The sequence below is a fragment of the Megascapheus bottae genome, chromosome 7, assembly GCF_031878675.1.
Source record: "Megascapheus bottae isolate mThoBot1 chromosome 7, mThoBot2.hap1, whole genome shotgun sequence".
NCBI lineage: Eukaryota > Metazoa > Chordata > Mammalia > Rodentia > Geomyidae > Megascapheus > Megascapheus bottae.
In genome coordinates this window covers 47,253,687-47,279,895 of record NC_143515.1, presented here as the reverse complement: position 1 = coordinate 47,279,895, position 26,209 = coordinate 47,253,687, and the positions used below count along the sequence as shown (strand labels likewise).

Below are 26,209 nucleotides of genomic sequence, written 5' to 3'. Positions count from 1 at the left end.
GGTACCACATACATAGAAAAAAAACCTGAAAGGGTGCTGAGGCTCAAGTGGTAGAGCTCTAGCCTTGAGAAAGTCCAAGGATAGTGCTCAGGCCTTGAGCTCAAGCCCAGGACTGGAAAAAAAAAAGAAAAGAAAATGAATTTGAAACTGTGGTGAAATGAACGCTTACCTCTGTCATATCCTCCCTGCTTCTGCCAAGCTTAGGTTGCTCTTCCACACCAGCATAAACAACCATATTCCTATATAGTAAAAGTTTATGTTTGTAATATGCACAGAAAAAAATACAACCTCATGGATAGAAAAGTATTAGGAGGTACTTTTAATGAACTCTAACTAGAGGGAAAGCTTTATGGTTATGAGTATACTGGTAATAGTTTCAGCCTTAAAAATCTACCAGATCACTATGTCCTAATGACATAAATTATTCAAGTCAGCAATGAGACAAATATTTCTCTGGGCTGGCTTAGGCATGTACATTATCAAATACATAGTAATACAATTTAGAGTAGCTATTAGTAGCTTCCTTAGCTGCTAAGAGATGGTATTAAGAAAGGCTGAGAATTTCAGTATTAGAAAAAGGCAGGAAATGAGGCAGAGCACTGGCAGGAGCAACAGAGAGGAAGAGGGAAGAAAATGCCTTCAAGTACCTCTGAAGCTTCCCAGAAATCCAAGAATTAAAAAACTAATTTTATCAAATAATGTTTGATTAAAAGATGCATGGTAAGCTACAACTTACTTTGGCCAGGTATAGTATCCCCAGTGAGTTTTTTCAACAAAATGACTTGATTCCCATTCTTTTTTAGTTCTTGGTATACTTTTGCTATCATAATGTAACCAATGATTATCAGGTCTATCACCAGCAAGGATTTGTGTGGGTTTAGGATATCCACCTAAGGAAAAGACAAACGGAATTGATCTAAAAGCATTTATTCAACAATTATTCTCAATTGCGAATCAATGGTATTAGTATTCTTCACAACAAGAAACAATCTTCTTTCCAGGGCCAGGAGTTTGTTCTAGTGGTAGGGTGCTTGCCTAGCATGCACAAAGATGCAGGTTTGATTCCTCAGTACCACATACATAGAAAAGGCGGGAAGTGGTGCTGGGGCTCAACTGTGGAGCTCTAGCCTTGAGAAAGCCCAACAACAGTATACAGGCACTAAGTTCAAGCCCTAGGACTGGCAAAAAAAAAAAAAAAAAGAAACAATTTACTAATAGTCTCTGTGAAAAAGACCACAGAGATAGGGGTATAGTTTTGACCAGATCTCGGGCCTACCATGTATAATTAACCTGTGGTTAATTCTGAGCACTGAAAAAGCAAAGCCAAACAAAACAAAAAACCAAAACCAAAACCAAAACTGACCACATACAGATGAAGAACATGTTAAACAAGAGAAGACAATGAATCTATCCAGTAAACAACATTAGGATAGTTATTTAGGGTAAGAAGTGTGACAATATTCCTTTTAACAAAAGGACTTTGTTAAAACTTTTTAAAAATTGTATTATATTGTTGGGGTAACCTATAGAGGGGTTACAGTTACATTTGTCAAGTAGTAGGCACATTACTTTATGAACACTGATAACCCTTCTCATGTTTTTCTCTCAGTTTCCCTCTTCCCACCCCTCCCAATCATCTAGTTCTTCCCCCTTCCCATCCTTATTTCAAATAAACAAATAAATGTATTTATAATACACCAGGTAACAAAGTCAAACAGTTACTACATGAGACAAACCATAAGGGGGATAAAAAAAAGAAAAAGCCAGGTGTGGTGGCTCACGCCTGTAATCCTAGCTACTCAGGAGGCTGAGATCTGAGGGATTGCCTGGGCATTATATACTGTGAGACTTTTTTGTGTGTGTCCGTTGTGGTACTTGAAATCTGGGTCTGGACAATGTCCCTGAGGTGCTCAGCAAAAGGCTATCGCCCTACCTCTTGAGCCACAGTGCCACTCCCCCATGAGACACATCTCCAATTAACCCACTAGAAAAACCAGAAATGGCACTGTGGCTCAAGGATTAGGGTGGTAGCCAGGAGCTGAAGAGATCAGGGACAGTGCCTAGGACCAGAGTCCAAGCCCCAAAACCAGCAGAAAGAGAGGAAAGAGAAGAAAGGAGAGGGGCTGGGAGTTGGCCTAGTGGTTAAAGTGCTTGCCTAGCATGCATGAAGACCTGGGTTCGATTCCTCGGTACCACATACATAGAAAAAAGCCAGAAGTGGTGTTGAGGCTCAAGTGGTAGAGCTCTAGCCTTGAGAAAGTCCAAGGACAGTGCTCAGGCCCTGAGCTCAAGCCCAAGACTGGCAAAAAAAAAAAAAAAAAAAAAAAGGAGACTACAAACTGGGTGCCAGAGGTTTACACCTGTAATTCTAACTACTCAGGCTGAGATATAAGATCTGAGATTCAAAGCCAGCTTGTGCAGGAAAGTCTATGAGACTCTTTCTCTAATAAACTACTGAGAAAAAGCCAGAAGTAGTGTTGTAGCTCAAGTGGTAGAGCACTAGCCTTAAGAAAGTTAGAGGCTAGTGCTCAGGCCGAGTTCAAACCCCAGAACTTACTTAGTGGTGAGATAAATAATATAAAGCAGGTGACATATTTGCCTGAATGCACAAAAGCTACATACATGCACTGAGAAGACACAGAGTTCACGGTAGAGCACTTGCCTCACATGTACAAGTCACTAGGTTCAATCTCCAGAATGAAAAGCAAAGCAAAGGAAGAAAAACAGACTAGGAACAACAACAAAAACCACAAGAAGTTCTATAAATATTTTTAAAACACCCACCTGCGATTTTGGGGTCGGTCCTAGGGCTTGATCTTAGGGCCTGGGTTGCTGTTCTTGAGTTCTTTTGCTCAAGGTTTAATGCTTTACCATCTGAGCCCCAAGTGCCACTTCTAGTTTTCTAGTGGTTAATTGGAAATAAAAGGCTCATGGGATGGGGGGGAGGGGGCGCACGGGAGTTTGACCAGTGGTAGAGTGCTTGCCTAACATGCACAAAGACCTGGGTTCTATTCCTCGGTACCACATACATAGAAAAAAGCTGGCAGTGGTACTGAAGCTCAAGTGGAAGAGCTCTAGCCTTGAGAAAGTCCAAGGACAATGCTCAGGCCCTGAGCTGAAGCCCAGGACTGGTAGGGGGTGGGGGGGGGAAGGCTCATGGGGCCGGGAGTGTGGCATAATGGTAAAGTATGTGCCTAATATGCCTGAAACCCTGAGTTCTATTCCTCAGTACCATATACACAAAAATGCTGAAAGTGGTGCTGTGGCTCAAGTGATAGCCTGAAGCAAAAGAAGCTCAGGGACAGTGCCCAGGCTGAGTTCAAGCCCAAGGACTGGCCAAAGGAAAAAAGAAAAAATGAAAAAAGTCTTATGGACTTTCCTGCCGGGGCTGGCTTTGAACTACAAACTTCAGATCTCAGCCTCCTGACTAGATCTTATTACTTACTTTTACCAAGTCACTATTGTGTTTATATCCACAGACAGAATAGAATATAATGAGATCACGAACTATAATTTATGCATTTGAAGGAATCTTTTTTTGTTGTTGTTGTTGGTCTTGGGGCTTGAACTCTGGGCCTGGGCGCTGTCCCTGAGGTCTTCAGCTTAAGGCCATCACTTTACCACTTGAGCCACAGAACAACTTCCTGTTTTGTAGTGAAGATAAGCATCTCATGAACTTTCATGCCGGAGCTGGCCATGAACCTCAATCTTCAGGTATCAGCCTCTTGTGTAGCTAGCATATTACCAGTGTGAGCCACTGGTGCCCAACTTGAAGGAAAAATTTATATACTGAAAGATTATTAATTGCTTTGTTATAATACTTACTGATTTCATAAGGGTTGATGGTCAACTTCTTGTGGGTTCTCTTTAGCTGCTTGAGAATACCAGCAACTGCTGAGATAGCCATCTAGAAAACAAGTAATGCATGTCTATCATAACTTTTAAATTCTTAAGTAGATGACTACTTCATCCACTGAAGCTGTATTCCTTTTCTCTCAAAAACAACTCCCCCTGGAAGTGGTCCTGTGGCTCACAGGTGCAGAGCATTAGCCTTAAGATAAAGAAGCTCAGGGACAAGACCTAAGGTTCAAGCCCCATGACCAACCAAATAAAACAAAAACAACAACAAAAAAACCCCAACAACTTCCTCACTATAGGGTAGTTGTGGAGTGCTGCATTTAACACTGGAGAAGTTGTAGCAGCTCCCATTCTTGATTACTCTGCATTCATCTCAGCCAAAACAAATTTGATCTCTTATTTCAATTAATACCTGGTTCACTCTTTGCCTATCAGCTCTCAGGGTCTATGTAATTAAAAAATCAGGCAAAACAAGCTTATTTCTTAGGTTCTCCTTTAAGACTTTGAGAAGAAAATCAAAAGTTGCACCACCTATTTGAAACTGTATGTCTGATTTTGTAATTTTTCAAGGTCAATATTTCACATTAGCTTATAGATATACTCCCTAGTGTACGTTCAGTGTTAAAATTCACAATGTCTTTATATATTTGTTTAATTCATTATTATTTTCTCTGACCAGGAGGGAATTTCAAAAGTAATATATTTTAAGGTATTTATTAGGGAATATACTGTTTATGAAGAACTGAGACATACTTCTAGCAAGGTAAATATTTTCAAATCTAAGACACAGCTAAAATAAAAGTATTTACCTTTCGAACTACAATTGCATCATGGTTGAGATTCTCAACAAAAAATCGTATGGCACGAACAGGCAACACTCGATCATCTCTTAAAAGTAGAGACAGGAGTCCAATGCCTATATGTTCAAATTTCCAGGGCCTTAAAAAGAGTAGAACAAGACACAAAAGATATTATTCAGAAAACTACTTATTTGAAACAAATTGTAAATTTCTCAAGAATTAAAATAGGTCTACCAAAGGACAATGCCAAAAGACATTGCTCTTACCTTCTGAAGCTCCCCCATAGTCTTTAGCACACAAAGCATAAATTTCTTTTTCTTTTTGCCAGTCCTGGGGCTTGAATTCAAGACCTAGGCACTGTCCCTGAACTTCTTTTACTCAAGACTAGCACTCTACCCCTTAAGCAATAATGCCACTTCTAGGTTTTTTTCTGTTTCCATGATACTGAGAGCTCAAACCCAGGGCTTCATGCATTCTAGGTAAGCACTCTACCACTAAGCCATATTCACAGTGTCACCAAAGTACAAACTTCTGTAAGTCATTAGTCTTCTAAGTAAAAAACTTCTATAACACTAAAAGATTTTAAATAACTTTTATACTTACAGATTTCTTTGCTCTACACCATCCAGCAAAGCATTTACCAGATTTTCATAGTTTCTTAAAAAAATTAATTCAAGAGAATTGTTTTATTACAATAAATATCAAATAACATAATATAAATTCAAATTCTACTCAAATCTATTCCCTATAAAATGTGATTCACCAGAGTAAAAAGCCCTAGTAAGAAGCAAGCCAGAGTTAGAGTAGTTCTGGGAAAAGAACAAGAAAGACTAGGTACAGCAAGCAACAGTTTCTTAGTGGGCATTCAAAAGTAAAGTTAAAAAAAAAAAAGTAAAAAGAATGGTCTACCTACACACAGAGATGGCTATTTGAAATACATTAGGTAGGTTCTCAGAATTTATTTTTTTGTTTTTTGCCAGTCCTGGGGCTTGAACTCAAGAGACCGAGCATTGTCTTTGGGCTTTACTCAAGGCCAGCCCTAAATCACTGGAGCCACAACACCACTTTCAGCTTTTCTATGTATGTGGTACCAAAGAATTAAACGCAAGGTCTTCATGCACGCGAGGCCAGCACTCTATCACTAGGCCAAACTTCTGTCCAGTAGAGTTTCTTTATTTATAAAGATATTTTGAAAAACAAACTGGATAGGGTAGCCTGGTACCTATAGACAGAGCACTCAAGAAGATGAGGCAAGAGAGGAACACTTGAGCCCAGGAGTTATAGACCGGAACAGGCAGTACAGTGAAACCTTCTCACATACAAAAAAGCAAGCATCCTCCATGAAAGACATTTCAGAAGCCGGGTGAGGTGGCTCATGACTGTAATCCTAGCTACTCAGAAGGCTGAGTTCTGAGGACCACACTTCAAAGCCAGCCCAGGCAGGAAGGTCTGTGAGTCTCTCATCTCCAATAAAATACTCAGAAAAAGCAAAAAGTGGCATTATGTGTGGCTTAAGTGGTAGAGCACTAGCCTTGAGCACAAAGAGGCTCAGGAACAGTGCCTAGGACAAGCCAAAAAAAAAAAAAAATCACAAAACAGTAACCAAAACCGTATCATAAAGCAACAGTCAACAAGGTAAAGCCAAAACTGAAGGCTCCTATTGGATATCAGCACTAAATCTCTTTGTTCCCCCCAAATCTTAGTATCAAATCTGATAAGCCATAACTACCAGTTATATGTGGTATAAAATGATATGTGTTGAACATGAATTTAGGATTCAATGTCTGAGATGTATCAATTATGCTATCTGCTATGTTATTATCTAAAAGTATCAAAGACAATTCACACTGGAAAAAGATACAATACAAAAATAACTTTTTAACATTTATTTCCTATTTGTATAGCTAAAAGTAACAATCAGGAGTTTGTGATATATCCCTTTTTTTTCTTTTTTGCTTTTTCTCAGGTCAATATATAAAAATCAGTAAATAATAAAGTGCATCTACATATTACCATTATTTAAAACTTGCTAAATATAAGTTGTATCTTAGCAGATGATTTATTAATTACCTCAGGGAATCAGCATTCTTTTCTTGCTGGCGTTTAAGTCCTTCTTGAATTGTTTCTGGGCTAAGAAATGTCTGGTTAACTGAAGGGTGTTTTGACTGTTGAAGTAGTTTCGCTATTTCAACACAGGACTTTGGAATCTTATTTTAAAAAAAAAGCAGATAAAAAAATAAAGAACTATGATATATAACATAGACAGCTACTGTTTGGATCTAAAGGCTCTCTCTTGAAGGCTTGGTATATAGTAAGTGTTTGGAAGCAGATCTTTGTGGAAGTGGTTTCATCATGAAGGATCTACCATAATGATCAATACAATGATGAATGTGAAGCAACTTTTGATATGTGATGTGTCTACAGAAGGTAGGGCCTATTAGAGGACATCAGATGCTGATTTTGCTTATTATTTGTTTTTGTTTTGTTTTTAGTTGGTCGTGGGGCTTGAACTCTGGACCTGGGCATTGTCCTTGAGCTCTTCAGCTCAAGGCTAGCGCTCTACCACTTGAGCCACAGTGCCACCTCCAGTTTTCTGGCTGGTTAATTGGAGATGAAAGTCTCATGGACTTTCATGCCTGGACTGGCTCTGAACAGAGATCTTCAGATCTCAGCCTCCTGGAGTAGCTAGGATGTGTGCCACCAGTGCCTGGTGAGACTTAATAATTTTATGTTAAGTAAAAAGAGGCCAGACACAAAAGACTACAAAACATATACTGATTCCACTTATAGATGTTCGTTAATGAACAAATCCAAACAGACAGAAAGTAGATTAGTGGTTTACAGAAAAGGATTTTAACCAATTAGGGCCTCTTGGCAGAAAATGATCTGGCTTGTGGAAGGACAAGCTCAAATTTGCTATTCTACCATTCTCTGTAATATTCATCACTAAAAAGTAGAAATGGTGAGAGAAACCTAACATTAGTAATAAAAATCATTACAATGGCCTAAGACATTGTTATTAAGATGAAAAAGACATGAAAAGGTATTTCAATAAGGTGGCATTCTCACTAAAACTGAAATGAAAATATTTGCTTACTGTGAAGTCCAAGCCAATTGTTTCATATTGCCTATGAATCTTTTCTGCAAGATCATCAAACAGCCTCACTATGGATGGCTTTTCCAAAGACATTGCTTGGCTAAGCCCCGAGGAAACAATTGCTGGCCAAGTCTGCACAATACAGTCCCAATCATGAAGATTTGCCAAGCACACTCCACTGTGATTTCCAAGAAGGCAATATAAGGCACCCTGCAGAAAAAAAAATTAAGTCACATAGAAAAGAAGAAGTAAGATTTAGTTGTTACCAAGTAGCCACAAGTATTACTTAAATATACTTGATGTTTTTTGTTTTAAAAATAGGTTCACATATTTAACATATTACTTTTAGAAACCTGAACTTGACGATTAAGTAATATTCAGCAATTTCCTAATAGAATAGCAATCAATAAAATAATACAGGAAAAATAATTATATCTTTAAAAAACATGGTTTTTTCAACCATACCATACCATACCATACCATAAAGGCCATGGAACATATCACTCAATATGTTAGGTCTGAAATTATTATTTAATAACTAGAGTTGGGAGCTAGTGGTTCATGCCTGTTATCTTGGCTACTCAGGAGACTGAGATCTGAGGATTGTGGTTTAAACAAGCCTGGGCACAAAAGTCCATGAGACTTAGCACCAGAAAACCAGAAGTGACACTGACTCAAAGTGGTAAAGCATTAGTTTTGATTGAAAAAGCTCAAGAACGCACTCAGGCTCTAAGTTCAAGCCACACAACCAACCAACAAATAAATATTAATTTTCCTAATATTTTACTGAGTGTATTAATTACACTCTACTTTCCACCCAAAGAAGCTTATTTAAAATGATGTTGATGACAGTGGGTGCGCTCTTTATATCTTTAAAAAAAAAAAGGTATCATTATCAAAACACTACCATTTCCAGAACATCTAATTTAACTTCATTTCTGAATCTTTACCCGCCCAGTATTCCATTCCTCTTCATATGCCCTCTATAAAGTTATTTGATAACCTTGTTTGGTGACCTATTAGATTTTGTTGTTGTTGTTTTTTTGGTCAGTCCTGGGGCTTTCGCTCAGGGGCAGAGCACTGTCCTTGGCTTTCTCAGGGCTAGAACTCTACTACTTGAGCCACAGCACTACTTTTCTATGTATGTGGTACTGAGGAATCGAACCCAAGTCTTTGTGCATGCTAGGCAAGCACTCTACCACTAGGCCAAACCCCAAGACCCCTAATAGATACTTTTCATTTGGTGATACAGGGACTGAATTCAGGGCCCTGAACTAGCTAAATAGACACTTAAGCCACTTCTCCAGACCTGATATGTGTGTCTATGGTTCTCATTCACAGTGGGCATTCTACAACATCTATCCTCGATCCATAGATCTTAGCATCTTGAATAACTAGCATTACAGGCATGAACCATTGACACTGGGCTGCACATTCTTCCTATGTAGGCAAAGAATTTTTAGGAAGCACTTGTGGCTGAACAGTCTGCCTGACCAATGACAAAGGAAAAATCAAACTGTTTAGAATAGTATAACTACTAGCATGACAGAAGAGGCCAAGACATAGTTTAATCAACTATGTGAAAGATGATGTAATGGGAACAGAAAAGAAAGAAATGATTACAAGGCAAATACTACATACATCCTATAGAGATGCAACAGAATCTGGGCAAGATATACTGATTGATTTTATGACTGGAGACAATGTCTAAAAGGTGGTTAGACATGGAAATCTGAGTAAGATAAAATGTAGTAATGCATGCCTGTTATCCTATCTATCCAGAACAGAAAACAATACCTATACTTCCCATAATAAGAATCACAGACATGAGAGTAAATAGGGAGGAGAAGAGAAAAAGGCAATTTAGTTAGAAGAATGTATTGTTATCTTCAACTCATCTGAGTTGCATTTAAAAAATAAGATTGGGGGCCAGGAGTTTGGCCTAGTGGTAGAGTGCTTGTTTGGCATGCACGAAGACCCAGGTTCACTTCCTCGGTACCACATACATAGAAAAAAGGCAGAAATGGTGTTGAGGCTCAAGTGGTAGAGTTCTAGCTTTGAGAAAGTCAAAGGACAGTGCTCAGGCCCTGAGTTCAAGCCCAGGACTGGCAAAAAAAAAAAAAATAAGATTAGTGGATGGCTATTTGATAGTTTGTAATATAGAACAGTTTCTACTGAACATACTACAGAATTCTCTCAACATTTCTATGTGTTTGAAACTTTTCATAGTGAAATTGAAATACCTGTACCTTGAATTGTTGTTGTGTGACACCTTGTCTACCCGGCCGTAAGAACTCCAAGACCAAAGGAATGATATCTCTACAACAGAAGTTATATGCTCCCAAAGCAGCAAAAAAAGTTTGCTGAGCCTTATTTCTGACCTAGAGAAAAGTATTAAAAAGCAAAAGATTTTCATTAAATAGAAGACAAACTTACAAAAAACATTTCTAATTATGGAAACAAACTGACATTGTTTTTCTAGTCAACTGAAAAATATATCACAATTATTTAAAAAAATGAGCAAATAATTATCAAAAAAAGCACAATATCACCAATCACACCCATGTTTTATTTAGGTTATAATGATTCTTTTTTTTCTTTTTTGCCAGTCCTGGGCTTGAGCTCAGTGCCTGAGCACTGTCCTTGGACTTTCTCAAGGCTAGAGCTCTACCCCTTGAGCCTCAGCACCACTTCTGGCTTTTTTCTATGTATGTGGTACCGAGGAATCGAACCCGGGTCTTCGTGCATGCTAGGCAAGCACTTTAACCACTAGGCCAAACTCCTGGCCCCTAGGTTATAATGATTCTTAAAAAAGGGAGAGTGAATGCGACTGATAAACATTTAATAACCTAGCTAAGAAGCAGCAGACTATAAAACAATTTTTTTTTTTTTTGGCCAGTCCTGGGTTTGAGCTCAGGGCCTGAGCGCTGTCCTTGGACTTTCTCAAGGCTAGAGCTCTACCACTTGAGCCTCAGCACCACTTCCGGCTTTTTTGTATGTATGTGGTAGCAAGGAATCGAACCCAGGTCTTTGTGCATACTAGGCAAACACTTTAACCACTAGGCCAAACTCCCTGCCCCTATAAAACATTTTGTTGAGTTCTTTTGCTTTTTTATTTTTTATTTTTATTTATTTATTTATTTATTTTTTGCCAGTCCTGGGCTTGAGCTCAGGGTCTGAGCACTGTCCTTGGACTTTCTCAAGGCTAGAGCTCTACCACTTGAGCCTCAGCACCACTTCCGGCTTTTTTGTATGTATGTGGTAGCAAGGAATCGAACCCAGGTCTTTGTGCATACTAGGCAAACACTTTAACCACTAGGCCAAACTCCCTGCCCCTATAAAACATTTTGTTGAGTTCTTTTGCTTTTTTATTTTTATTTATTTATTTATTTATTTTTGCCAGTCCTGGGCTTGAGCTCAGGGCCTGAGCACTGTCCTTGGACTTTCTCAAGGCTAGAGCTCTACCACTTGAGCCTCAGCGCCACTTCCGGCTTTTTTCTATATGTGGTACCAAGGAATAGAACCTGGGTCTTCATGCATGCTAGGCAAGCACTTTAACTACTAGGCCAAACTCCCGGCCCCTTTCTTTTGCTTTTTAAAGGCAGATGGTGGAAAGTTTATTTGGGGTCTGCTCCCAGGCAAACCAGAGAGGTTGCACAGGGTCCAGTTGCAGCAAGGCTTTTATGGGTGGGGTAAAAGCAGAAATATTAATGAGTAGACACTGTTAATTGGTGCATTTCTTGATTTATTGATGAGAACAGTCACATTTATTCTGTCTACACAACGATATCTACTATATAAAAAAGACTAACTGGTCATAAATTCTTTCTTTTTCCAGTTCTCTATACTTGGATACAGTTTTATCATACCTTAAAGAACGGAATCCAAAGCATAATGCATAGGAAGACTGATAGGGTCTTCAGAGTAGCAACCTTAATAAGATCTCACCAATTCAATAGTAAAAACATCATATACTAGCATTATTTCTCAAATTTAAACAACAACAAAAAGAGTCAAATGAAGACAGCAAACTTGCACACTCTTATTTTTAATTCTTTTAATTGAAACATATGAAATCTGAAAGGTCCTTTCAATGCCAATGAGTTAGAGAAAGCATCATTTTTTTTTTTTTTTTTTGGCTAGTCCTGGGCTTGAGCTTAGGGCCTGAGCACTGTCTTTGGACTTTTCTCAAGGCTGGAGCTCTACCACTTGAGCCTCAGCACCACTTCCGGCTTTTTTGTATGTATGTGGTACCAAGGAATCGAACCTGGGTCTTACCACTAGGCCAAATTCCCAGCCGAGAAAGCATAAATTTTTTTAGGGAGCAGGGGCAGTCCTTGGGCTTAAACTCAGGCCTAGGCACTGCCCCTGAGCTTCTTTTGCTCAAGAGTACCACTTGAGCCACAGCAGTACTTCCATCGTTTTCTGTTTCTGTAGTACTAAGGAACTGAACCCAGGGCTCCACGCATGTTAAGCAAGCACTATACCAGGAAGTCACATTCCTAACTGTAAACCTGGATTTTTATCAGATTTTTTTTTTTTCAGTGCAAACTATGGAATTGAGTTTTTTTCTAATAATTTTACATTATTTGTGGGAAGGGTTCCAACATTACATTTCTATATGCTTATATCATAGTCCAATCAATCTCACCTATGGAAGAGGTTTGGGCAAACTCCACTGTTAAAATGGGATTTTTTAAAAATGCATGTCATAAAATGAAAATATGAGGGAACGAAGTATTTGGATAAACTTTACCTGACTGTATGAACTTGTAGATAATCGAAGAAGATCTCTGATCATATCTTGATGAACTCTTTTATATTCACAACCTTCAACAGTTAGTGTTCGTAGCTAAGAAAAATGCAAATCAGACCTTGAAATATTTACTAAAAGTTAATTTAAATATGAAAACCTCAACTAGACAGCTAGAATTTTCAATCTTTTTTTTTGGCCAGTCCTGTGCTTGAGCTCAGGGCCTGAGCACTGTCCTTAAGACTTTCTCAAGGCTAGAGCTCTACCACTTGAGCCTCAGCTCCATTTCCAGCTTTTTTCTACATATGTGGTACCAAGGAATTGAACCTGGGTCTTCGTGCATGCTAGGCAAGCACTCTACCACTAGGCCAAACTCCCAGCCCGACAGCTAGCATTTTAAAAGATCACCATTAAAGATATATTTACCTCATGCTGTAACATTACTCTGTCAATCAACAGTGCTCTGATATGCTGCTTTTTCCCATGGAGCTGGAAAAAAATTACAATTTCAAAAACCATCATCTGTATAGCTGAGTATTAGTAAGATTTCATTCATTCTACAGACATCAGTCTTACCTTTTATTTTATTTATTTATTTTTTTGCCAGTCCTGGGCTTGAGCTCAGGGCCTGAGCATTGTCCTTGGACTTTCTCAAGGCTAGAGCTCTACCACTTGAGCCTCAGCACCACTTCCAGCTTTTTTTTTTTTTGTATGTATGTGGTACCAAGGAATCGAACCTGGGTCTTCGCACATGCTAGGCAAGTACTTTAACCACTAGGCCAAACTCCTGGCCCCCAGTCTTACATTTTAAAATATACTATCCTAAACTAGTAATAGAAAACATGGTCCTTTTTGATAATACATTTTTTAACATCTTTCTTCTTCCTTGCCCCTTTATATTCCTTACATTCCCTGTGTCTAAAACATTTAGCACAATTAACAACCTTGATAAAGTCAACTTCAGTCAAAGTCTCCAGTTCTGTGCTTCCAGATAAGCTCAGAAATATATTTATTTTTTACATTTATGTAACATTCAAGCCAATAGACAATTGCAATTTTTAATTTCTTTAACATTTTTGCAAGACAACCTAAATGCTCTTGTCCAAAACCTTAACTGAAGGTTCAGAGGTGATCACAGAAAGCAATAGACGATTTTGCATAAGTAAAATATAGCTTTTCACCTAGGCTCCAGTGGCTCATGCCTGTAACCCTTGCTATTCTGGAGGCTAAGATCTAATGATCGAAGTTCACAGCCAGCCTGGGCATGAAAGTCTGTGAGATTCTTATCTGCAATTAGGCACCAGAGAACTGGAAGTGGCCCTGTGGCTTAAACTGGTAGAATACTAGCCTTAAGCTGAAGGGCTCAGTAACAGTGCCCAGGCCCAAAGTTCAAGCCCCATGACAACCAAAAAAAAGGAAAAGGAAAAAAGATAAAAAGAAAAAAAAAAAAGTGTTTGAGTTTGTGTATGTTTTCTAAGACTGATGTGATCTATATTATTTTTTAATTTACAAGAAAAAATTTTCAGGCCGGGAAATTGGCCTAGTGGTTAAAGTGCTTGCCTAGCATGCACAAAGGCCCGGGTTTGATTCCTTGGTACCACATACATAGAAAAAAAAGCCAGAAGTGGTGCTGAGGCTCAAGTGGCAGAGCTCTAACCTTGTGAAAGCCTAAGGACAGTGCTCAGGCCCTGAGCTCAAGGCCAGGACTGGCAAAAAAAAAAAAAGAAAAAATTTTCTTTTATGAAAATTATTTTCCAAATCATGTGTTTTATGCAACTTAAAAAAATATAGTTTCAAAGGGGTATTAATGTGAGAGAAGTAATGCATCTACTACCTGACGAGTTTAATTGTAACCTCTCTATTCATTATGCTGATAATAAAATAAAACAAGATATTATTCCAGACTTTTATGTGAAAATACTAACCCGATTCTCCATTGATTTCTTTACTAAGTTAAAACTTTTCCACCGGGAGTCAAATTCATGCTTATGAGATCCTTGGAATTGCAAAAGGTCTCCAATAATCTGTGTCAAAGAATTTCAAATTTTATTTTGTAAGTCATCAAATCATATGAATAATTATGGAACTATAAAATGATGATTATACCTTTATGATAAGAAACAATGACTTGGTATCATCTTCTGACTTGTCAAGTATATGATCTACAATGGTTTAAAAAAAACACCAGTTTAAGTATTTTGAATTACTAAATCAGTTGCAATCCATTACTTAAGAAATAATGCTTCAAATTCTCAAAATTTAAAATAAAAATGTTACATAAAAGCACCTAAGATAGAGCCTACTAAAATTACTAAACTTCTTAGTAGATCGTCAGTTAAACACACGTGTGTACTTGCTTTTATATACTTACTAAGAAGTTTCCTTATGACCCTAGCAATCACTTCTCGGTGGTTCTCTCTTGATGTATCTAGTTTAAACAAAAAAAAAAGTAAAGAAAGTTTGCACACTGAATGCTACTCAGGTTACTGATGTTTATATTAATAGCTTCTGTTTGGAAAGGATAACATATCCAGTGGTTGGAAGGTAGGGGGGTATGGGTCTATTTTTTTTTAATTGTTGTTTTTATCTAAGTTGCATCAGTGACTAGACACTAGATTAGAATTCTAAAACCTGCACTTCATTATGATGGATCTGGAGGAAGTATATATCCAAGATTCCAACACATGGAATCAGGAAGATGTTGGGTTTCAGGTTAGCTTGTGCACTATAAAAAGACCTTATCTCAAAAAATAGCTACCAATACCACGAAATAAGTTAAATGGGCCAGGCATGGTAGCTATAATCCTAGCTATTCAGGGAGGCTGAAATCTGGGGATCAAGGTTCAAAGCCAGCCCAGGCACTAAAGACCTTAAGAGTCTTATCTCCAATTAATTATTAGAAAACAGGAAGTGGGGCAATGGCTTAAGGGGTAGGGTGGTAGCCTTGAGCTGCAGAGCTCAGGGACAGTACCCAGAGTTCAAGCCCTATGACCCCCGCCCCCCCCCCCCGAAAAAAAATAAGTGTTTTTTTAAAAAAACAAACAAACAAACAAACAAGTTAAATGGCTAGAGGAGGCTCACACCTATAATCCTAGCTACTCAGGAGGCTGAGGATCAGACTTATCTCCAATGAACCACCAAAAAACCAGAAGTAGCACCGTGGCTCAAGTGTGCTAGTCTTGAGCATAAAGGCTTAGGGACACTACCCAGGTCCCAAGACTGTCCTCTCCAGGTCCTCTTCCCCCCAGAACCTAAGAAATAAATACTACCACTGATAACATTTCAAAGACTCTAGTTGCTAACTAGAGGCCACAAATTCATTATTAAATAGTTATGGACAACTGATATCAAGCAATGAATATATATGACTAGCTAAATGTATATAAATAATTTTATGCATGAGAAATTAATGTACATAATTAATGTTAATTCACCAATAAGATGTTTTAGGTTTCTACAAATGTTGAGTTTAGAATATTAAATTGCCATAATGTAATGTTTCTTATGCTCTACCATTGAATTACATTCTCCATTGTTTCACATAGAAATCAAATTTAAGGGGACGCGAGTTTGGCCTAGTGGTAGAGTGCTTGCCTAGCATGCACAAAGACCCAGGTTTGATCCCTTGGTACCACATACATAGAAAAAAAGCCAGAAGTGGTGCTGAGGCTCAAGTGGTAGAGCCCTAGCCTTGAGAAAATGAAGCCAAAGACAGTGCTCAGGCCCTCAGTCCAAGCCCAGGACAGGCAAAAAAAAAAAAAAAAAAAAAAAAAAAAACCCCAAACAAAAAAACAATCAAATTTAAGTGGTTGGGGTAGAGCTCAGTGCTAGAGCACTTGTCATACACAAGGTGCCCATTCAGTACCCATTATCACATCTCAAAAAACAAAATAAAAATAAAATGTAACTCATTACGATAGACAACATACAGAGTTCATTAGAACAGAAGGTTATAATATTTTCATTCATGTCAAGTTTAAAGTATTGATCCTGAAAGAATTACACAAATTAGTTATAATGCAAAATGAAGGTTATTATGCAAGACAGCCTACCTCTGAACATAAAAATGCTTAACTTAGTAACTCAATTGCTATCTTTCAAGAAACAGCTCTCTAGTTATTATAAAAGTGAGATACGGAGGGGTTAAAGTTACTTAAGTCAGGCAATGACCAACTGCTATCTTGTACTGGCTATTCTTCACACAAACGTTTCTAGTGTCTCAAGAAATATTGAAAAATTATTATTGTGCAACTGATTAACTTACATATCACAGTCAAACTATGAAGCTATTCTTAAATCCTTACAGACTGTTATAAATGATCCACACGGATTAATATTCACATACCATATTCAAGCCCAGTATACAACTTTGTTTCCTCCAAGGACACCATACTTGGTACCCTGTATAAAAACAATAGTGCTTACATTTATTAATAATATCAATACAAAAAAAACCCAGAAAGGAAATGGCTGTTAGAATGTTTAAATAAAGATAGCACTGCTCTCTTAATAGGTTTCCGATCTTCAATGCTTCAATTCTTCTGAAGATTAACGCTATGTGTTTAACATTTAAAAGAAAATGTTAATTTGGCATCCTTAGAGGGAATTTATTCAATTCTCAGAACATTCAAAAGTAAAACCTTAAGTCCAATGATTTAATTACATTTACACATTCATACAACGAAAATCTGGTTTTATAACTGTATAATTATGGTCAAAATTTAGTCATATTACACTAAAGTATATATAGCAGATAAGCTTTTATAGATAATCATGACCTGTGTATCCTTAAACCAGAAAAAAAATCTCTCCTAAAACTTATAGTAAAATACAATTGCTTTTGAAAAAAAAAACTTTCTAAGTATGCTGCCACAACCAGACCCAGATATTTAAATTCATTTTAAAAGGGGAAAGTAACCTTTTAGGTAAGAACAGAGTTTATAGAGGAAACATGTAAGAAAAGGAACATAGCATAAATGTCAAGGAAAGGTAGAGTAAGCAGAACCAATACAGGCTAATTAAAAGAAAAACTGTATTATATTACTGATCACTAACCAACTGTACAGCACTTATAATGAAGCACTGTTATTAAATAAAGCATCCCCCATACCTTTATGAATTAAATGAGTTATCACTCTTAATTTTTTAAGTTACAGATCCTTATATTTAGCTATTTCAGTGATCATAAGTTATTTATATTTCTCACTGTAATTCAGTGAATGGATAGCAACATCTTAAGCTTCAAAACCAAGTCTGTAGTGTATAAACAGGGAAATGCTTTTCTCCAACTAATTTATTTGGTGACTTGTTAGTATTTATAGTATAAAATAAATGCTCACTTGCTTTTTACTTTTTTCTTAAAATTGGTTTTCATTCTGTGAAGTTTCAACCTCTGTTAACAGTTCACAAACTAGAGCATCTTCTAAAATTGTGTCTTATTAGAAGTATCTATGTATTCAAAATCTTGTCTGTAAAAAATTAAACCAGATTTCAAAGTCCCTACTGCAAATGGAGAGAAAATTGATTGTACCTCAAGAGTAATGAGGATAAAATATAAGGGAGTATCACTGTCTTTTTTTCTTGCCAGTCATGGGACTTGAACTCAGGGCCTGAGCATTGTCCTTGGGCTTTCTCAAGGCCAGAGCTCTACCACTTGAGCTATAGCACCACTTCTGATGTTTCTCTATGTATATGGTACTGAGGAATCAAACCTGGGTCTTTGTGCATGCTAGTCAAGCACTCTACCACTAGGTCAAACTCCTGGTCCCTACCCTCCTTTCTTACAGAGCCTGGGCATATAACTGACATAAGCTATTATGTAACAGATAGTTCCTCATAGCTGCTAAAAGCATTAGTTATATTTTAACCCATATAATAGTAAATCAAGCATCAATTTTAAGTACAGACACTAATCTTACAACTAAGATTTAGGAAGAAGCTCTATACCAAATTAATTTTTTATAATGTTTACTGTATCAAAAAAGGCTGACTTTATAATCTGGAGTCTGTTTTATATATACATATATAGTTCTAGTAATACCAATCATTCTGTAACCACATTTAGAAACATTGTATCTAAAATGTCTGATGCTAATTCTCTCTCTTGCCCCCTCTTTTCTGGTATGCCATACTGGGGTTTGAACTCAATCACAGTCTAGGCAAGCTTTTTTCACTCAATGCTGGCACTCTACCACTTGAGCCCCAGCTCCCCTGTCTATTTTTTAACTGGGGATAAGAATCTCAATCTTTTCTGCCTAAGCTGGTTTCTAACCTCAGTCTTCAGATCCTATCCTCCTGAGACACTAGGTTATGGGTGGTGTGAATCATCAGCACCCAGCCTGATGCTAATTTCTTTTCTTTAATTTTTTTTGTTGTTCATGGAGCCTGGGCGTTCCCTTAACTCTTCAGCTCAAGGAGAGTGCTCTACCACTTGAGCCACAGCTCCATTTCTGGTTTTCTGGTAGTTAATTGGAGATAAGAGTCTCACTGTCTTTTGTGCCCTGGCTGGCTATGAACCTTGAGCCTCAGATCTCAGCCTCCTGAGTAGCTAGGTTTATAGGCGTGAGCCACTGGTGCCTGGCTCTGATACTAATTTCTTTGTGTGTGTGTGTGGCTGGGGGGGAGGCGGTCATGGGACTTTAACTCTGGGCCTGGGTGCTGTCCCTGAGCTTTTCAGCTTAAGACTACCACCTTACCCACTGAGTCACAGCCCCACTTCCTGTTTTCTAGTGGTTAATCTGAGAGAAGACTCTTAAGGTTTTTAGTGCCGGGGCTGACCACTATCCTCAGATCTCAGCCTCCCAAGTAGCTAGGATTACAGGCGTGAGTCACCTCCCCCGGCACTCTGATGCTAATTTCTTAAATCCATTTATCACTGAATTATCCATTTCAAAATTCAAGATTATAATTTATTCTATTATAAAAATTATCACTGTGTATAAAGATTTAAAGAGTTAACTAATGCATTTAAATAAAAATCATTTATACTTCTTCTGGTTATCTACCTTCTGTTATCTACCTTTTATGCTGATTTATGAGTCAACTTTAATTTGATTTTTTCATATCTATTATAATTAAACTGAGGGCTTTGGGCTTGCTAGGCAGGCATTCTACTGCTTGAGTCATAGCTCTAGCTCCAGGCTAATGATTTAAAAAAACAAAACTATACATTATCCAAGGAACACTTTAAGAATAAGCCTTTGTAACTACCTTACAACTGCACATGTGAGCAGGCTACACTCAATGGTATCTAAAACTTTACTAATAACTTTTAGGCCTATTTGTAATCTAAGCCAAATAGACAAGATATGATCAACACGTACAGATATATGTTCTGACTAAAAGGTATAGCAAAAATACCTATAACTTATATCAAAGATCATCATTTTACATATTACCATTTAATTGGAAAATTAAACATAAGTCTAAGCAGTAATTCCAATACAACATATTGTAAATAATTTCACCCACACAATCATAATGATAATGAAGTTATTAAAGCTTTATATGATCTAGATGGTTCCAGGACACCTAACTCATATTAAAAAAAAGAAGTGTTAAGTATTTGTGACACTTAAAAGATCTGCTGTGCCATTTGTAACACTAGGTGGCAGTCTTTACACTCACAGAACTGAAAAGTGGGAAAGAGGATGGTAAAAAAGAAAATAACATAAATGCAAATTAAACGTGCAAATGAAGACTATGTGAATTATCACATAACAGGTACAACCATTTACATAGAATTTTTTCACGTGGAAGAACATCCTGTCCTTTCCAATAATCAATCCTTCCTACCCCAAATGAATACATAGAAAATATATAATCAACACACTAATGGGAAGTCCCTCCCATCAACAAAACATCATTTCAAAAGAAATGATTGATCTATTTCTGTGTTCTATTATCCAATTCAGTTCTGTGCATCAGTAACAGCTGTCAACACAACTGAAAAACTGGTTCAGTCTACCATGTAAACAAAGGGTTGCTAAGTTAAAGAGAAATTTTATAAACTGCTAGACTTAAAATTAACCTTGAGATCAATAAGAACAGTCAGAACGTGAAATAAGGAGAAAACAGGGTTACTCACCGTGGAGTAGTAACTGTTTCCTTTTCTGTGTGCAGCTTCCCCAGCAGAGCTGGGTAGTTTCCTGGAGGTGCCAAGAGAGGTTAGCTAGCCCTGCCCCTCATTGCATATGCAACACATCCTTTCACATATCAATGAAATGGTCTATTAGACCTTAAGAATTTTCTGCAGTGAAAAGTTAGTGAAATCTGAGATCCTAAGAATATTTAATAGGTCTGAGGAAAGGGCACAAAGAAATATTTTGAAATGAAAAATGGTGACTCCTCTACCTTGAGTAACCCTGTTTTGTAGATGTTAGTTTTTGTATTCTATGATAGCTGGTTAAACCTAAAAGATTATAGAGGAAGTGGGCTGAAAAAAAGGAGAAGCTGAAGATTTCAGGATTAAAACAAAGTGTCTAAAATTCCTGTATAACCCTGGAAAAACATGCTCTAACTGCCACATCTATAAAGGTAAGCTATAAGAACTACAGCACATCCATTCTCTCTGAAAATATTCACTTATGGTCCCAAGAATAAAAGAAGAACTTCCATTTAAAATTAACTCAGTAAACTGAATGAAAAAATTGCTTGAACTTTAAATTGTTTAAAGTTGTGCTAAACTTTAAACATTTTTTATCCATAATTACCCTCAAGAACCCATACGTTGACCAGGTAAAGTTCATAGTAAGTACAAGTATTTATCAGTCCTACATTCCTACAGGCTCAAAAGTACAACAATGCTTACAGATAGACTATTACTTTTTATGCTTAGGAATTAGCTTTTTCCATATTGTAGTCTCTAATCACATGGCACAGTATATATGCTTTCACATTTAGTAGCCATTTCTCTAACCATGAGATTAAAACTAACAAGTACAGTTAATTAGAAACCAAGTTAGGTGTTCCCAAAGGAAAACTCATTAGTACTCAACATCTAAGTTTTCACCGTCTTCCCAGGTCAATACTATTCTGCCAATACATACACAAAGCAAATTCAATACTGAGTAACCATACTGAAAATAATTTTAAGACTACTACAAGAATCCTTAAGTTAATGTTTAAAATGCTATGTAATTCTCCCAGCAGTTTGAAATTTGAGGCCATGAATCTCATGATGTTCCATGATATCACAACCAAACTGTTATTAGCAAGATGTATTTCCTCAAATATCCTAAACATTCCACTAAAGCACTCATCCAAAAATTATGCAGGGTCAACATCAGATCTTGAGCCTTAACATTCCCATCTTATCTGCTCTCTCTAGTTCCTTTGGCCTAACTAATGCCCTAAAGTGTATTCTTTTCTTCTGCTTGTTTTAACTTACTTTTGCCATATTTTACAGATATTCTTTCTTCACCAGATAAAAACAGAATCATTATTTTGTTTTTCCAAATCAATCTCAATTTAGAATATTTCACCCTTGAATGAAGTATACAAAAATATTTTTTAGAAAATCTATTTAATTATCTTATTATACTATGGTAAAAAATAATGTGTCTTCTGCAAAAGAAGGAATACTACACATGGGAATTTTAAAAAAATCACATTTTTGTAAAAATAAAATTTTCAGATAAAAGTGACAGAAGTTATAAATTGGAAAGAATTCTGTTAAGAACTACTGATCCCCCTCCCACACTGAAAAAAAAAAATAACTGACAAAACTGGGCACTGGTGGCTCATGCTTATAATCCTAGTTAATCAAGAGACTGAGATCTGAGGAGCACAGTTCAAAGCCAGTTCAGGCAGAAAAGCCAGTAGGACTCTTTATCTTGAATTAATCACTAGGAAATCAGAAGTGGAGCTGCAGCTCAAAGTGGCAGAGTGCTAGTTTTGAGTGAAAAGGCTCAAGGACAGAGCCTAGGCCCTGAATTCAAACCCACAATTCACTTTCCCCCTCCTACCACACCCCCCCCCCAAAAAAACTCAACAAACCACTGACAAAAGAAATTTTGCCCTCTTTTGGTAATTCAAATGCAAAGAGATGACCATTTTTAATTTTGCATTGTGTCATCATTCTCTTGTATAAGAATAGCAACTAGACAGAACCCTAAAATATACAATTATTCAGTGATTTTTAAAAGTTCAAATCTTATATTAATTCCTTTTTATTTTATTTTAGTTTTTTTGGTAGGTTATAGGACTTGAACTCTGGGCCCGGGTGCTGTTCCTAAACTCTTCAGCTCAAGGTTATCACCCTACCCCCTAAGCCACAGCACCACTTTCAATTTTCTGGTGGTTAATTGGAGGTAAGTGGCTCACAGACTTTTGTGCCCCAGCTGGCTTTGAACAACTATCCTCAGATCTCAGCCTCCTGAGTAGCTAGGATTTACAGGCATGAGCCACAGTGCCCAGCTACATTTATTCTTAAATGCATTTAAATTTTTATTCTAAATGTAAAATTTCTAGAAATTTGACCTAAATTTATCTTTACTGTGCAGAAAATCCTGTAACTCAGCATCAATTTTAGGGCTTATAATGCATAATTCTACTTTAGAGCATTTTATAATATTGCATTTTAAATTCTTTACATAATATACTCATGTCCTTAATGAAAATACATCTCATTACATAAAGAACAAAGTGAGTTTATAATAACTAAAGACACACTTTTTTTTTAAGCACATACATTATATAGCCCTGTGATTCTCCCGCCTTAACTTCTCAGGTGCTGGAACTAGCTAGTACATGATGAACATATACTTCCAAAGAAGACTTGCTTCAATTCACTACTATAATGTACATAGAATAAATAGACTACATCCTGACAAGAACTGCAATGGAAACATAAAACCTTCAACTTTTTAGCACTTGCTTCTAATGATCACATAAGAAAAATCTCTTCTTTTTTGGAAGTGCTGGGTTTGAACTCAAGGCTCACTTGCTAGGCAGGCATTCTACCACCTAAGTCATACCCTCAGCTCTTTTCTGCTACAGTTACTTTTTTGGATATTGTCTTGTGCTTTTATAGGATCAGGTCTTTATCTTCCTTCCTATTTCTTTCATGTAGCTGGGATCAAAGACATATTCTGCCATACACACTCAGCTTGTTTAAATGTGGATATTACTAACCTTCAATTATGCTGGCCTGCTTGATCCTTTTGGTCTCTTGGTTGTTGGAACTATAGGTATAGGCGACTATATCTGGACTTGATACTAACTTTTGCATATAGAAAAAGTATTGGATTAAATGATTACAATTTTCTCACAGTCAACATTTCCAAGACTATTATTTCCTGATATGCTGAATTAAGTAGGAAATAACTTTTAGTATGCCATAAAATACAGATTAATTTCTTACTGGAAGGAAATATCAATGGAAATTTTTCTTTTCAAATCTGAAGGCTTCTCATTTAAAAATACTGTTTAAATCAATCTCACTTAGCAAAAATGAAAAAAAAAACCCATTCTTTTAAAGGAAGTCAGCAAACTCTTAAGCATACTTAAAATACATTTCCTTTCCTTAACTGACCATACTTCTTAAGATTCACAATCTATAAAATTCAATGGTTTAGAGTAAAACAAGTGGGGATTATAGATAAGTATGACTCTACTGGCTACAAAAAGATATAAGAAAGACAGGCATGCCAAAAATTTTTTTTTTTTTTGCCAGTCCTGGGCTTGAGCTCAGGGCCTGAGTCCTGTCCTTGGATTTTCTCAAGGCTAGAGCTCTACCATTTGAGCCTCAGCACCACTTCCGGCTTTTTGCTATGTATGTGGTACCGAGGAATCGAACCCGGGTCTTCGTGCAAGCCAGGCAAGCACTTTAACCACTAGGCCAAACTCCCGGCCCATGCCAAAAATTTTAAAGCCACTCATTAAGGCCTTCTAAAGAGTTTCTGTTGCTGCAAAAACTAGCAAATAATTTTCTCATGTGTGTGTGTTTTGTTGTTTTTGCCAGTCCTGGGATTGGGCTTAGGGACTAAGCAATGTCCTTGAGCTTTCTCAAGGCTAGAGCTCTGCCACTTGAGCCACAGTACTGATTTTGGTTTTTTCTATGTATGTGGTATCCAGGAATCGAACCTGGGTCTTCCATGCAATGGAAGTCCTCTACCACTAGGCCAAACTCCAAGCCCTTCTTTGTGTTTTGTGAAGGGAAAGATGAGACTGTCTAATACTCATTCTTTTTCTCTTTTATTTTTTCCTGCCAGTATGGGGCCTGAGCACTGGCTATGAGCTCCTTTGAGCTCAAGGCTAGTACTCTACCACTTGAACCCCAGCTCCACTTCTGTTTATTTCTGTGATTAACTGGAGATATGGGTCTCAAAGACTTTCCTGCCTAGGCTGGCTTTGAACTGTAATCTTCCTATCTGAATCCTCCTAAATAGTTGAGTAATTAGGATTATAGGAATGAGCCACCAGCACCCAGCCTATTCATTCTTTGGTAATTCTAATTACCTTGTTTAGTAATGATGAAAAGATATCAGAATAATGAAAGCATTTACTAAGTAAGTTAAGACATACTGCTACTGATCTCATCCTAAATGATACTTTATAACATATGGTAACACTAACAGTGGATTAATTTGAGATATTCATTCAAAATAGTATGTTAAAATGCAATTAAAAATCATAAGGAATCTTCAAGATATTTTTAATTGAAGAACACTTCAAGTTTCTTTTTCCCTACGAACTTGTACATTAATGTTGACTACAGGGAAAACAAACATTTGCTTTCTTAAAAGAATATGTAAATAAGTGGATACACATCTCCAAACCGGTAATGTTAAATACAGTATCTAAAGTTATTCGTTATTCTATCTTATAATAATCCTAAATTGTGCCTTAGGTATTGTTAAAATAAAGCAATACAGAAATAAGACCAATAACAAAATCAGTAGCTCAACAAGTGGCTAACATTTAAAATGTACGCCAAATGGCAAAACAGCAAAATGTGTAAAGTAGTCATTTTTACTTACAGGTTAGTGACTGGTTCTCCTTTCAATGGAGGTAGGAGGTTTCCTGAGCCAATTAAACAGTTGTGCACTATAGTCAGGCTCTGTAGAATATCATCTCTAAAGATAAAAGAATTGTCATATTTTAAAAGATTTGTAATCTTTAAGTGCTCTAAAGTGTGGGTAAGACAAAAAGTCTAGGAAGTAGACATGTGTAAAACTCAAGGAAGCAGCAAACTTCTTCAGTTTATCAAGTTACATATAGTATAGGATAATTAAATGTATTGGTTAACATTAGATCTGCTTGATTAAACAGGCTTTAAAGATTTAAAAGTAAAAACTTCCCTTTGTAAAGCAATTATCAATTTAATAACATCTTTACCTAAGATCACTACCAAGAAGCAGTAACAACACTATAGACACTGTAGCTTAATTTATCTTTCAAAACCATTACTGGCTAAATGTTTGCTTCCGGGGCCGGGAGTTTGGCCTAGTGGTTAAAGTGCTTGCCTAGCATGCATGAAGACCCAGGTTCGATTCCTCGGTACCACATACATAGAAAAAAGCCATAAGTGGTGCTGAGGCTCAAGTGGTAGAGCTCTAGCCTTGAGAAAGTCCAAGGACAGTGCTCAGGCCCTGAGCTCAAGCCCAGGATTAGCAAAAAAAAAAAAAATAAAAAAAAAAAATAAATAAATGTTTGCTTCCAAAAGTAGTTGAATAGACAATATTAATTAATCAGATTTCT

At 37.0% G+C, this 26,209-nt stretch overlaps 1 protein-coding gene across 2 annotated transcripts in view; it reads right to left on the bottom strand.

Moving 5' to 3' along the window:
• Psme4 (proteasome activator subunit 4) overlaps positions 1–26,209 on the bottom strand; it is a 99,179-nt gene that overhangs the window by 25,107 nt on the left and 47,863 nt on the right. For both annotated transcript variants that reach the window (XM_090336925.1, XM_090336926.1), the window contains 15 exons: positions 25,489–25,584; positions 16,854–16,909; positions 14,880–14,936; positions 14,615–14,670; positions 14,434–14,532; positions 12,935–12,997; positions 12,512–12,607; positions 10,005–10,136; positions 7,756–7,965; positions 6,729–6,865; positions 5,262–5,315; positions 4,668–4,797; positions 3,826–3,907; positions 737–890; positions 170–239 (listed from right to left, as the gene is read on the bottom strand). In XM_090336925.1, the coding sequence (XP_090193051.1) occupies positions 170–239; positions 737–890; positions 3,826–3,907; positions 4,668–4,797; positions 5,262–5,315; positions 6,729–6,865; positions 7,756–7,965; positions 10,005–10,136; positions 12,512–12,607; positions 12,935–12,997; positions 14,434–14,532; positions 14,615–14,670; positions 14,880–14,936; positions 16,854–16,909; positions 25,489–25,584 (1,492 nt within the window). The remainder of the gene's footprint in view (positions 1–169; positions 240–736; positions 891–3,825; positions 3,908–4,667; positions 4,798–5,261; positions 5,316–6,728; positions 6,866–7,755; positions 7,966–10,004; positions 10,137–12,511; positions 12,608–12,934; positions 12,998–14,433; positions 14,533–14,614; positions 14,671–14,879; positions 14,937–16,853; positions 16,910–25,488; positions 25,585–26,209) is intronic.